The sequence below is a fragment of the Calypte anna genome, chromosome 12, assembly GCF_003957555.1.
Source record: "Calypte anna isolate BGI_N300 chromosome 12, bCalAnn1_v1.p, whole genome shotgun sequence".
NCBI lineage: Eukaryota > Metazoa > Chordata > Aves > Apodiformes > Trochilidae > Calypte > Calypte anna.
The window spans coordinates 9,509,527-9,523,302 of record NC_044258.1 but is presented as its reverse complement, the minus strand read 5'-3'; the positions used below and the strand labels follow the sequence as shown (position 1 = coordinate 9,523,302).

The window sequence follows — 13,776 nt, the reverse complement described above, 5'->3', positions numbered from 1 at the left end:
AGCGCCTTACATGGGGCTGAGGTTTGGGAACAGCCATTCACAGCCAAACCATGATTCATCAGCACTTGATACAGACTGATAAACCCTGGCCACGAGGTCTTGCTGCCTCAGAGCAGGCAGGAGCCAGCTGAGGCTGTGAGTGCCTGGTGGGAAGCAAGCTGCTGAGTCCAGCTCTGCCACACCCTTGACAGGGAGCAGCATTCTGGACAGGCCCACAGAGGTGGATGGCTGTGTCCCTTGTAGGGGCTGCTGCCCACCACCACTCCTCCTCTGCCAGCAGCATGGTAGGAAAACACCGTGCAAGAAGCTGAGTGTGGGAAAACTACTGTCTTGCTGCCATTCGAGGGTCAGCAGCCAGAGCAGGCAGCAGGCACCTGAGCCACCCTCACCCCTGCGGGGACCTCCCACAACAGGACAAGGTAGGCAGGGCTACATTCACAGAAGTCCAGTTTAAGACATTTTTATTCCTCTGCGTGTTACACATAGTGTTTAAGAAAATACAGGATCCCTTTTGACATTCATACATTTTTACAGGGGAAAAATACTTTTCTCTAAGAGGGTGGTTGTTAAGCTTGGGCATTCCCAGTCTGACTACAGGAGGTCCTTGACCTCCTTGGCTACCAGGCCAACCCCCTCCATTCCTGAGCATCACTGCCCCAGTGCCCAGAGTGCAGGCCTGCAGAACAGAGCTCATGTCATTGCTTTAAGCTAAAAAAAAAATAATTAAAAAAAAAAAGATCCTACACTGGATACTGCAAAGGAAGAGCTGGGGACAAGGAGTGACCAGACCACGCACACAAATATATGAGACCCACGTGTTAGTGTGTGTGACTGTCAGTAACAGGGAAACAGGTTAATCCCGTTTGCTAGAAACCTAGAGGAAATATAAATAAGGGTTCCCCACACTCGTGCATAGTCACAAACAGCTACTGGACACCAGGCTCACGCTGCCTCCGAGCGCTGCCATGTGGGGAGGGAGGGCAGCGAGGCAGAGCTACTATGAAGCTCAAGGCAAGAAATCCACACGCTTCACGAACAGAGCGCGCCTGCCCACGCACAGCCTCTCGGCAACGCTGCCAGAGAGGTGGCAAGCAGCAGCTTTTGCTTAGCAGGACATGTTTTTGTGCTGTGTCTGGGTCAAAGGCTTCCCAAGGGCAGCGTCACCCGCACGGTCGTTACTTCTAGGCTGCCACAGTGTGCAAGAAATTCAGATTTAAACATCACAATTGAAAGCAGATTGAAATAAGCAGCTGTTAAGAGAAGACCTCTATGACCCACCCAGGTGGGCTGCTACCCAGAGGCAAAGCTGAGGGCCAGGAGGGAGTGAAAGGCTCACTAGACGAGGCATTAGACAGCGAGCGAGCTACCTCCCTTTGGCAGGGCTGCAGCACATTGGCACTAGCAGCAGAAAACAAAACAGATGTTACAAAAGCTTCTTCCAAGCACCAGCAAACTCCACTTGGTCACTGCGGGGAGAGAGATGCACATGGAAAAGAAGTGATACTCTAAGGCAAAGGCCTTTTGCTTTGGGACCTTGGGACACCAGCACAGCTTAACACCCCCACCCCACCCCAGCTGCTAAGTCCCTCACAAACTCTCTGCCCTTCCAGCTAACACCAGCTGCCTAAATTCCTCCTGCCCAAGTTATGCAGGCAAACCATGTGCCAGTGCCCACCCTGCTCCAACTTCCCCCCCAGCACCAGGCCCGGGGGTACCCCCTGCCCTTTCTGCCACTGTCATCTGTAGAGGGCTGGTGAACCCTGTCCCAACCTTAGGCCTCGCACAGAGGGGTATAAGGTATGAGCTGTACTGGAAGGGAATGGGGGGAAAGTGTCAACAGGAGACATCGCCGATCCAAGTGGTTCAAACTCCAGTCCAAGCCAAGGGGTAGTTAGCTGGTACCGGGAGAGATTTCTGGGAACTCCTTATAAATCTCCAGGATGATCAGTTTGTCCATCTGGCACTGCTGGCTCTCCTCCTCCTCCCCCAGGATGCGCTGCAGGATGCCCTGCAGGTCGGAGAGGCGATGCTGGTGCTGCAGATAGGGTGTGGAGCGGATGATGGCGTGCATCAGGGAGAGATACTCCATCCTCAGCTGCCAAGTGGGAGGGGAGACAAAACACAGAGCACAATAAAAGATTTAAAGTGAGATAAACAAGCATGCCAACCTCCATTACAGCATGAGCGCAGGAGCAGCTGCTGCTGCACCAGCAGCCAGAGAGCGACCCCAGAGGCACTTGCTTTTCCTTAAGGCTCATTAGTAACTATGGAAAACTCTGCTTTTCCCACAGCAACCCAGTGCTGCTCTTCACCCATATGTCCCCTGCCTCTTGCAATAACCAAACCAGAGAGATACCTCCTACTTCTACTACTCAGAGAAGGTCCCTGTTCCCAAAGCTCCCTGGCAGAAGGGTACAGAGCACGAGAAGCCTAGCACATCCTTCTTCAAACATGCCTTTCTACTGCTGTGTGCTGGGCAGGTTAAATCTCCCCTTCCTCCTTAGCCTCCAAAGTTGACTGAACACACAGAAATGTTGTGCCCACCCCTGGACTCCACTCTTGCCTGCACCAGGAGGCCCTAAGGAGGACCAGGAGACTGCGGCTTTGGGACTCTGCTCCTTTCCCCAGTATGCCCATCTGTCACTGTGAGCACCTTGTCTCCTGGGGAGAGATCAGCAATCTGCCGCACCAGGATGTCAATCAGCACCATCATGTCTGTGTGGTAGAAGATGCTGGCGGTATCCTTGCTGGCGAAGATGTCCTGCAGAAACTTCAGCACTGAGTGTGGTGGCTGAGGCTGATGCTTGAAGATACAAACTGGATCATCTGGGGGAGGCAGAGACATTGTGCTAAGCCACATGCTCCCTGTTGCCCCCGTCCACCATCTTCTGTGCAGCTCCCTTCATTAGAACCTACAGGCTTTGGAGAGGAGACTGCCTGTGGCCTTGGCCAGCCCCCTCCTGCCTGGTTGGCTTTGGTGCTGGCAGAGCTTGGTGCCTTGCACAAAGCTGCATAATCAGGATGGCAGCTCTGCAGGGTACCAAGCTGAGACCAAACTCATTAGCATTAATCATTGCTTCTGTTTCACCTACCATCCCAGGTGAGAGCTCATGAGCACACTGCCTCTCAGTGCCTCCCTTTTTTGCTCAAAAGCTACCACTAGTTTTCTCCCTGGTTTATTAAGTCTGGTCCAATGACTCCTCTGAAAAGCCCATCAGAGCCTGTACCAGAAACAAGCCTCCACCATAGAGCCAGGCTAGTGCCATTCAGAAGCAAGAAAAGAAACACCTCCAAGTTTAAATGAGCCATTACAGCCTGTTTGCTTCCAAAACATGTCCCTGTAGACCCCAAGAGGGGCTCTGGGACACTGTAGCCCCCCAGCAGTTGTCAGGAAGGTGGGCAAAAGAGAAGCATCTTCATTAGGTTGTGGCCCCCCTCTTTCTTTCCCCAGTCCTTCACAGTAAGGGATCCCTGCAGGGAATCTGGCAGGGAAAGGGCTAAACAAAGGCTTTGGGAGGAGGCCAGACAGAAGAGCACTGAGATGACAGCTGCCCTCAAGCTGATACAGTGTGCAGACAGTGATTTGCAACCCCAAAGAGAACTAAAGCCAGAGTAAGATGAGCTGCAGGCATCACAGGATGAGTTATTTACCAGCAAATCAACAAAATGCATCTCAGACAAAGCCCCTGTGCTCCAGCAGGTATTAGAAAGCAAAATACTGGCATACAGCACAGGCAGAAATACCTGGCACCACTCCTCCTGTGGAGATCTCCAGCTTTCTGACAGTCTGTTTTGCAAAATCTCAACACGTACAGTGGATTTCCCTCTATGCCTGGAGCACACACAAAGCTAACCCTCTGCTGGCAATTCTGAAATGGGAAGTTCCATTCTAAGCATTTTGGAAGGCAAGACCTCCCTCCAGATCTGTTCCCTGAGGCAGATGATAGCCAGCTTGCAGTGCAGTTTGTGTGCCAGAGCTGATGGAGCCCTGTCTGACTAACAACAGAATGGCCCATGACCAGCTTTTCCCCTAGACAAGAGCTGGCCTACACTGCAGCTGGCTGTGCCACAAGATGGGGCTGATCTGACCCAGGGGTGCAAGGGGGACAGTTTGCTTGGAAATGCCAACCTAGAGGCCCCTTCTCCCTTCCCTAGCTGCCACCAGCACCACTTTGTCCTTCACCCATCCTCAGCATTGCTGCCTGCCACCCTCACTGACTCACTAGGAAGCAGCATGTCTTGCCTGAGCCATCACCTCCTCAGTGACCAGCATCCCCAACACATCCCACCCCTTTACAAGCACCAGGCTCATCTCCCTGAGTCACCATTAGCTGCAGTGACACCAATACTCACCTCCCCTGTTCAGCAGCAGCAGCAGCTTTTCTGTGAAAGTCTTGACATTTGAGTGCTTGCTTATTGTGGTCATGATCACACTGTGTTCTGGAACTAAGAAATAAATTTGTTCACAGCACACCTCTTTGTTTCCTGAAGACCACAGTAACAAAATACAATAGTAGAGGGCCCCTATATACATCAATATTCTGGGAAGTTTGGGGGAACCACAGTGTATCAGGGCTATGAAAGGTTTCAGCCTACAGAATGGGTGGGCAGGGAGAGGGAAGGTGAAATAAATCTGGAAGCCATGTACAAAACACTTGAGACTTTGTGCTGTCTGTGTGCACCTGACCTACATGCAGGCTCCAGTCCAGCCAGCCACATACTGCAAAACATCTTGCAAAAGCTTTGCCTTGTGAAACATTACCTCTGCTCTCAACACACTGAAGCCAAGGGCTCCACTCTGCAGTATCAGCAGCACCATACTGGAATTTATTACCTTCTCATAAGAAAGGACAGCCAGGTCCCAGAAGCAGGCCAGAAGGAAGAAGTTCTTTCCAGCACTCAGCACAGGGTTATGCAAGGGGAGGTGCTGAAGACTTCTAGGAAATGTCCCATGGCTGCTTTGGGGGTGATTTCATGTAACTAAAATGTTAATTTTGGCAGACTTTATGCACATGTGTGAGCTTGCACACTCAGATGCATGCAAACAGCTCAATGTGGCTACTTCTGTGGCACAGGGCTGGCGACCCTGCAATGCTTCACAGGCTGCAAAGTGCCTCAGGATGCTTCACATTGAAAAGCATCAATATAACGTGTTTTAGCAGTTTTTTAACTAACGCTGCATCACTGAACTGTACGACAGATGCACCTTGCAGACAGAGGAATAAAATCCAATCCACTAATAAGCACCCTGAACAGCATTTAACATGTTCTTAGCATCTCAGAAGAAGTCACTGCTCTCGGCTGCACCCCAGGTGGGCAATAATCCCTGAGAAACACATTGCCTGTCATGCAATATTGTCTAATTACTGCAGCCAGAAGCAATATAGGTAACTGTGGAGAGTGGTAATGAAGGAAAGCAGCAGAGACCATACTTAATCAGTTTCTGTGCAATCAACTTTCACACGGAATTAGAAACTTTCATATAAATTTTAATGAAGCGCAACTCAAAATAACAGGTAAATTACTGGACATGTCCTTGCTACTTTATCCTCCCCTCTCTCCACTAAGCCATGAAGCAGAACAAGAGGAAGTAATTGACTGAAGACCATGGGAGCAACAGATTATGGGTTAAGGAGTGGCCTCTCATATCAGGACTTGGAACTGCTCTTCAAACTTCCAATAACAGGCTTCAGAACTGGAAGGCAGCAAAAGGGCAAAGGGCAAATGCCCTTCTTATAGAGCTCAGCAGGAGAGGGAGGACAGGGAATAGAGGGCACAGCTCAGACCAACACTGAAGAACCTGGTCCCAACACTTGGGCACTCAGTGAGCTTCAAGAGGTGATGCTGGGCAAGCAGGTTTGTCAACACCTACAGAAGGCAGAGGACTTTTGGCCTGGCACCAAGAAATGCCCGCTGAAACAACTTCTCTCCCAAGTCAGCTGGGTCTAGGAATAACCCCACTCATTTTCTGCAAGTGCAGCCCAGAGAATGCTTTGATCAGGGCAGTGTGGAAGTACAGAGAGAAATCTGCTGGGCTTCACAAAGCTGCTGTGCCCCAGAGGGTCAGTTGGTTGGATATGGGCTCTCAGACTGTTTTTTATCTCTGTGGTTTTGCACAATAAACACAATGTATCACAAGAGGCTGGGGTTATCACAGCACCATGAAGCTCTAGTGAGATTCTCCTTCCCCATTCTTCACATCCTCACTGCTCCAGACCATTGGGATCCTTTAAAGGCAGAGCAGCACCAAACTAACCTGGAATGTGGAGATTGAAGGCCAGAAGAACGTTGACAAATAAGTCAGGCAGCTGGTCAGTGGTGTCCGAGGGAAGCCCATCCTCAATCACATCCAGCACGAACTGCACAAACTGAGAGTTGAGATGTTCTGCGCAAGGAGAAAGAGGGGCATTCCCTGAGCAGTGAAAATAGAGCAGCAAGGGACCATGCAAGCCATTTCCCCAAGGCTTTTATGCTTAAAAACCATTAGTGGAGCGGTAGTGGCAGCCTCCAGGGAATTAACAACCCTGTAATCAGACTAGAAAGACGACTGAAGTGTCTTTGTGCAAGAGACTTAGTGTCCCAGAGAACCATTCACAGTGCAGCGGAGCCCTGAAAGTTGATCCTCCACTAAAAATTTTGAGTAAATAAAACACCAAATTCTGCTCTGGCTGTCATTTCAGCACCACTGTTGCCAATGGTTTCAAGAGGAAAGAGATTTGTATTCCTGACCACTGGTTTAATCCATCTATTAAAAAAAAGTAATAATTCAGATCACTAGTAATAGCCCATTTTTCAATTTAGCCATTAAGAAAGCTCAAGAGCTCATGCAAATATGTCCACCTGCAGGAACTAATTGCCAGGGTTACATGAGGAGAGAAAATCAGGAGGTGTGGAAGCTCATTCTGCAATCTCTTCTGCACTTTTAATCTTGTACATGTTTACCAGAATGTTAAGGTGAAGCTGCTGAGGAGGTGCTTATAGCTGCATTTCCAGCATTTCCCTACTGCATTTCCAGCAAAACTGAGCCCAGAGTTTCCCAACAAGGGGAACACAAGGCCAGGGGAAGAAGCAGGCAGGCAATGCTTTCTATCTGAAGGTTGTAATGAAAGGACAAAGGATAAAACAGGCAGGTCTGGCACGTTCGCACTTCCCTATTGCCTGCAATACCCTGAATCATCTCTGCCTTCCCAGGAGCTTGAAATACACAGGGCTGCCCCATCCCATTAAAAAGGAGTCCAGGAAGAGGCCACATTATGCAGCTGCCAGCTTTAGGGGTGTTCATGGGGTGATCTGGGCTCTTAGCTCCATCAGCAGACAAAACATCTCTAACACAGGTAAGAGGTGTGTGCTTCCACATGGGGCAGAGGTACAAGAGCATGCTGCTTAGCCACAGTGATGGGCAAATCCACCTCTTCTGCAGCATAGCAACACTACCTCTACTGCTCTAACTGCCTCTGGAAATCTGGTACCTCAGCCCAGTGTTTCAGCACCTGGGCTTTATCAATAAAGGGCAGACCCTACTCTTACTATACTTGTACTGGGCTTTGGCCTGGCTGTCCCCACCTTGGCTACCAGGAGAAGTCCCTTCTCTGGCCTTGCTGACACACCCTAGATGTCCCACTGTCACACTTGCTGTCATACCAAGCCACAAACATAAACTGCCCTTACCATAGTGATGATATGGCAGGGGCTCTCCCATGGAGAACATCATTGCCAGCACCAGTGCCGAGTAGCACATCTTTTGATGATCTGCAAGATAAAGGTCCAGTAATTAGTTCTTCTGAAGATGCAAAACACTATTCCCTTAGTGGCAGCTGGGAAGTCACACATTTAATATGGACATTTAGCATGTATTAGACTGCTTCTCATTCCTGTATCTCCTGAGCTATAAGGGTGTTTTTTCCCCCTGTTTAAGCACACCACACACCTTGTGTGCCATGCGTTTCCAAAGCAATTTAAAAATAATCACAACAACAATTCTCGTTTTTTTTTCCCTTCCACTTCAGAGGATCTGGGCAAACTTGATCTGAATAATTAACAGCCTCCCCTGCACAATCCCAGGACACATCCCATAGTTATGCAATTACTGAACCCAGAAAAAGCATCCATCTGGCCACCTTGAAATGCTGCCTCTTCCAACCAACACCACCCACAGACTGTTGTGCTGCTTGTTGGTGCCTCTGCACTGCTCTACTTTTGCCACCTCAGCTCTGCCTGGAGGCACAAGAGGTCCCTGGGGAAACCAGACCCCTGCTCATGACTCAGGCTGTGCATCTGCCCACCTCCCAGGCCACTCATGTCTCCAGCATTAATACATCCCACAGGCTGCTAGTCCAACACAATTTTCGCTGGCAGCAGCTATATGTGAATACTCCACTGAAACACAGCCAGTGCCTTTCCTGAATCTTAATTAACAAATACACCTCAGCAGATATTTGTGGAAGAAAAAACAAAAGAAGTCACGGAATAGGAACTGTGTCAGCTAAGCAAGTGCAAAGGAGATAGGAAAAGGAGTAGGTTTCCACACAAGTTACCATATTGTGTGAAAGAGCTTCGAGGGCACTTGTTACAAGAAGCCAAGGGTATATTTATAAACAACTGACCAAAAGTACTTTTGATTAGAGAAGAAATCCCCTTTAATGTATGATGCTTTTCCCAGCAGTACTGCTTCCCTGGGCAATACATGCTGGTTCTAGTTCCTTCTCCAGATGTTTCTCCTTTCTATGCACAAATCAATTTGTCTCCAAGCACCTGCACCCTGCAGTGTGGTTTTACTGCACAGGTTGATGCCTTGGTTGTCCCTGGATACTCCTGGGCTTGGCCAAAGGCCTTGAAACACCTGGCAGCTCTCAGATTTATTGTTAGCATGGAGGGAAAATGTTAGAGATTCAATCCAGCCTTGTGCCCCAGGAAAGTCAACACTGTGAGGAAAGCTTCTATACATAAGGAACATGCAGACTTTGACAGAAATCCACATAATGCTCATTCAAACAGCAAATACTTGGATTTAAAGTAGAGCATTTGGGGCTCAGCTAGAGATACTACAGCATTAACAAGATTAAGAGTTTGTAGGAGAGCACACTAGATGATGTGGCAGCACAGGAACACTGGAAACTGATCTTTCCTCTTGGTAAACAAAGAGTGAGGATGCCATAAATATAATTCATACTTCTTATATAAGAAGTCAAAGCTTCACTATAACAGAAAAAGAATGTGGCCAGCCATTCACAACATGGTTTCTTCATTCTTTCCTCCACAATTTCAGGAGTTGGGTATCAGAGGCAGGATATTGTAGTAGGCAGACGTAGGACCCTGCTGTTACCATGTCCCTAGTAAGGATTTTGTGAATAAAGCATTTTCTCTTATCAGGAACAATGAAGAACCAGAACCAGACAAACAGCCAGAAGCCAGGGGGAAACGTGGTTGTAACAAACATGGAGGAAGAGACTAATTAGAGATGGGAGGGTAGTTTTACACATCCTTGGCCCACCTGCCATGAACTGATGTCCATTCACCTCAGTTGACAGAGGAATCCCCTACTAGGTGACATATCTTACTGGGTTTGCATAAGGGCACCGAATCAAAGGATGCTGAAGCCAGTCAGAAAGCTGAACTTGGGCTGAGCACCAACTTTACAATTTTTTGGAGCTTCTCATCTGCAGCCAGATTCATTAAAGACTGACCACGTTGAAGAGCAGAGTAATTGCCAGACAAAGCACAGCTTACTTTCCTTCCAGAACAGCACCAGTGTAAGCAGCATTCATAAAACTCTCCTGAAGCAGAGGGGCTCTGCTGAAGACAGAGTGATAAACATCACTCAAGTGGCCATGAAGGGCAGGAGAGATGTGGCTGTTTGCTCACCAGCCTGCACTTCCAAAGCCTGCTGTGATACTGGCAAGAAAGCTACTATTATATACGAAAGGAATTTCTGAAAGGCTTTCAAAGACCTTGTTTCCAGTTTCTAAACACAGCAGTGCAAAATCCAGGGACTGGGAGCAGACACAACTGTCTACAACTCAAATAAAAAGAGCCCAACAGCTGACTTGCACGTACACTGGGCTGCATCAAGGGAGAAAGTCACCATTACAGAGTGGATTATCCCTGTCTGTTTTCTTTGGAATTGTTCTGGCTAATTCTGCCTCACTATGGCTTATTATAAGCTCTTCTAACAGTGATAGATGCACAGGCCAGCCACAGCAGGGGGAAGTGGCTGTCCAGAAGCAGTAAGACTCAAGCATCTGAGAGAAGAACTGGCCAGCAGCCAACATGCCTGCATCAGCCCTGGGGTAAAGCGCCTTCTCATCAAAGGCACCCAGCATCCACATACAGAGCTTCCACCTCCACTGCTCTTCAGTAACAAGCCAGGAGGGATCCCACAGAGCTGCTGCAGCCAGTTCAACACTCCCCAGTTGCTTAGTGCTGGCATCAATTGCTCTGGCTCCTGCCATCCGCAGAAGGGATTAGTTATTCCACAGCATGTCACGGATCAGCTGCTATTCCCCAGTTTCTACTACTAAAATAAGCTCAAGTCATTCTAGGATTCAAGGTCATGTTTTCATGCAAGGTACCACTTGACGTTTGCTGGCAGGAAGCACCAGAACAGCAGGAGGGAACTACTAATGCCCCAAAACACCTCTGAAGGACAGACACATTTGGGTCAAGGATGGTCAGTCCTCTGCAGTCCTGCTGCAAGCCCAGGAGACTGGATGCTGCACAGACATTTGCACAACTGCCTGCCATAAGCTTAGCATGAGAAAGGCAGCACAGGATCAGGTCATGGGTATGGGAGGCTTCTGTAACCAAAATCAATCTGTCAGCAAAGGAAAAGCAGCTTTTTGCTCTTCATCTGTGCAGTCTGTATTGCAGCAATGGGGAAAACCTCTCACCTTGGGACAAAGTGAGGGAGAGAAGGGACACTGGGCAGCTGTGGATAAATTTATCCATTTATCCTGGAGCCCCAGGATAAATGCCTGGGACAGCAACATTGTGACCAGGCAAGAAGTGATTAGGGGCTGCATGAAAGCTCAGGACCAGCCTGCCCTACCTGCACAAAGTCAATAGCACTACCTCCAGGTAGACAGGGCTGCAGCACCATCCTGCAGAGGATCAGGACTGCAATTTTGTTAACAGCAATACCATCTCTGTTGGTACAGTGGTGGAGAGAAGGTCTTATCCTTCAATCAGCACACATCTCATTCACCAGCAACCAACACCACATAGATATGGAGTAGAAACTACCTATAAGAGGCTGCAGAGATCTTGAAATCTCCTGTGAACATCATGAAACAAACTGGAACAGATCACAATGTGCTTTTAAGACATCTAAAAGAAGTGAAACAGGTGACTTATGGCATGTTCAAGAGCTGGAGGACCTTGCATGACTGCACTGAAACACCCCCTCCTGTGCATTCCCCACTCTCAGCTGTAATAACCTGCATAACCTTAAAGACAGAAACCCTTCTCCCCAGAGCACTGGGCAGGCAGAGCAGTCTGGCAGCGAGGGGCCACCAGTGCTGCTGTAGATCATCCAATGGAAAGAAACATTCCTGGGGACCTGGGAACAGCAGCTCTGGCTCACCTTGTGTGTGTGTCTGCATGTCCCGGGCCAGTTCCATTGGCAGCACAGAGTTTACAAGTGTAGAGATGATTGCAGCATCCAAGTTGCACATGGCTCCAAAACACTTTAACAGCAGCAGCCGTAAGGGCACCCGGTGCTCCTGCAAAAACAATTTATTAGATCAAATGATGTCCCAGACGGGGGCCTGCTCTAAGGCAGAGTCATAACTGGTTAGAAGTTGCTGCTGTTGGGAATCTACAGACCTGCTTAGGAAGATGGTGAGCCCAGAAGCTCTACTAGCTTTTAATAAAAGACTAGGAGTCCTTTCATGATGATGTTCACAGCTGGACTGGCTGCTGCAGGCTTCGAGATGGGAGGTGGAACCCAGAGCTCAGATCTGAAATGCCCCACTTGATAATGGTACAGATCAACAACTTCTACCCATCCCCAGCAGGTTTCCTTTGCTGGATATCCAGGACTCTCAGAACACATTGAGGTTTTGCAAACACTGCTCTGAAGGATACTTTCTGAACACACAGTATCTGCAAACCTTCTTCACCATATGCTGGTTAACAAACAAGATGGGAACAGCTGTCACCATTGTGGAGCTGTTTGGCTTGCACTGGGAGCACAGGGTAAAACCAGAAAGTTTTGGGACATGCAGGGATTCGAGCAAACGCTATGCTCAATCTGCAGCTCCCATGCAGGAGCTCTGGTGCTGAGGTAACCTTTGTAATCTAGCCTCAATCAACAACCCCAGTGGGCAGGAGTGAGCCAAACCTTGGCACTGGGCATGAGTACCCAGGACAGGAAACCCAACTGGTCTCCACCTGGCCAGGTTTTCTTGAAAAGCCGCTTAGGGAAGAGTAGGTAGTGAAAGCCAGCCAGCTCCAACAAGCCTGCACTCCCACTGCTCTCAGACACATTCCTGCAACCCATTGCTGAGCGCTGGGTTCAGACAGACAAGTGCCAGAAGAAAGCTAAATATTTGCCACGAGGCTTGATGTGTTGCAGCTGGGGACTTACAGACAAGACAATGACAAGTTACCAGCACCTACAGAGTCCTACAATACCAAGTTCCAGGAAGGAGAGGGGCAAAACAACACTGCATAGGCATGGAAGGCAAAAATTCCATTTCTTCCTCTGAATACAGATTTCCTCCCTCACTCCCAGGGCTTCTACTCACAACCTATTTTCCTAAGCAAAGCTATTTACTAACACACTAATCAACTAAAAGAGGAGTAGTCACAACCCATCAGCTTTCCCAAGGCATTCTCCTAAATCCTTCTTCTAGACACTAGTGATGCTGACTCTGTCCCTCAGTGGAGCTAATAAAAGCAGCAAGCTTTACCCCTCACAGTGCTAGCTCCTGCTTCAAAGTCGATTGCATCCTCAACTCTTCTGTACAGCTTGTGTGATAGCACTGACATCAGCCAGCATGCACACAGGATCTGCAGTGACTCCATCTAGTCCTCAGAATTGCCCTATCCAGTGGGAACATCATCTATACATTCATCATAGCAATCCTACTCTTCTACATCATGGAAACCTCAAAAAGAGATTCAATGCATTCTGCCACCTTACCATTTGATAATACGCCACAAGGGACAGTACGGATTCAAACTCATTCTTCTTGCACATTTTCTTGCAAACTTCTGGGTCTGCATCTGTCTGGAGGCAGGAATGAACAGGTCAGACCAGTGGGACATTAAAGCAGCAAGGTGCCCGCTGCAAGGAACTCGAGGGAGAACAGTTGTTATCAGATCTCAGTAGCCCCAGCCCAACCATCTCACAAAGAAACTGAATGCAGAGCATAAACTGAATGCACAGCTCAAGAACTTCTATCCAGCAGATTCTGCTTCAAAGTGATTTTTTGAGAAATACCTCTGATATAATACAGCATACAACTAGGGCTGAAAACATCTAAAATGTCCAGGACTTGAGCAGCAGGTTCCTGAGTACCTCATTGCACATGACAGCTGCAGCATTCTTCCCACCCTGAGAAGTATTGTACATCTCCTCCCACCCCTAAATTATGGGGAAAAGGTTGCACAAAAGTCCCCTCTACCTTGCCCTGCAGGCCCACAGCAAGGTGGTAGGCCATATGTTGAGTGAAAAAGACAATGGCATGTATTATGCAATGAAATATCTGTTCTGCTTATGGAAGATATGCTGGACAGAATATGAAACAGGTGTCAGAGCAAACCCCACACCAGCAT

At 48.5% G+C, this 13,776-nt stretch overlaps 1 protein-coding gene across 3 annotated transcripts in view; it reads right to left on the bottom strand.

Annotated features, from left to right (window-relative positions):
• Positions 1-444: 444 nt before the first annotated feature.
• Positions 445-13,776, bottom strand: part of NCKIPSD (NCK interacting protein with SH3 domain) — a 48,125-nt gene continuing 34,793 nt past the window's right edge. For all 3 annotated transcript variants that reach the window (XM_030458467.1, XM_030458468.1, XM_030458469.1), the window contains 7 exons: positions 13,142-13,228; positions 11,579-11,717; positions 7,669-7,749; positions 6,257-6,385; positions 4,354-4,446; positions 2,654-2,826; positions 445-2,095 (listed from right to left, as the gene is read on the bottom strand). In XM_030458467.1, coding sequence (XP_030314327.1) covers positions 1,892-2,095; positions 2,654-2,826; positions 4,354-4,446; positions 6,257-6,385; positions 7,669-7,749; positions 11,579-11,717; positions 13,142-13,228 — 906 coding nt within the window. In that variant the 3' untranslated portion in view covers positions 445-1,891. The remainder of the gene's footprint in view (positions 2,096-2,653; positions 2,827-4,353; positions 4,447-6,256; positions 6,386-7,668; positions 7,750-11,578; positions 11,718-13,141; positions 13,229-13,776) is intronic.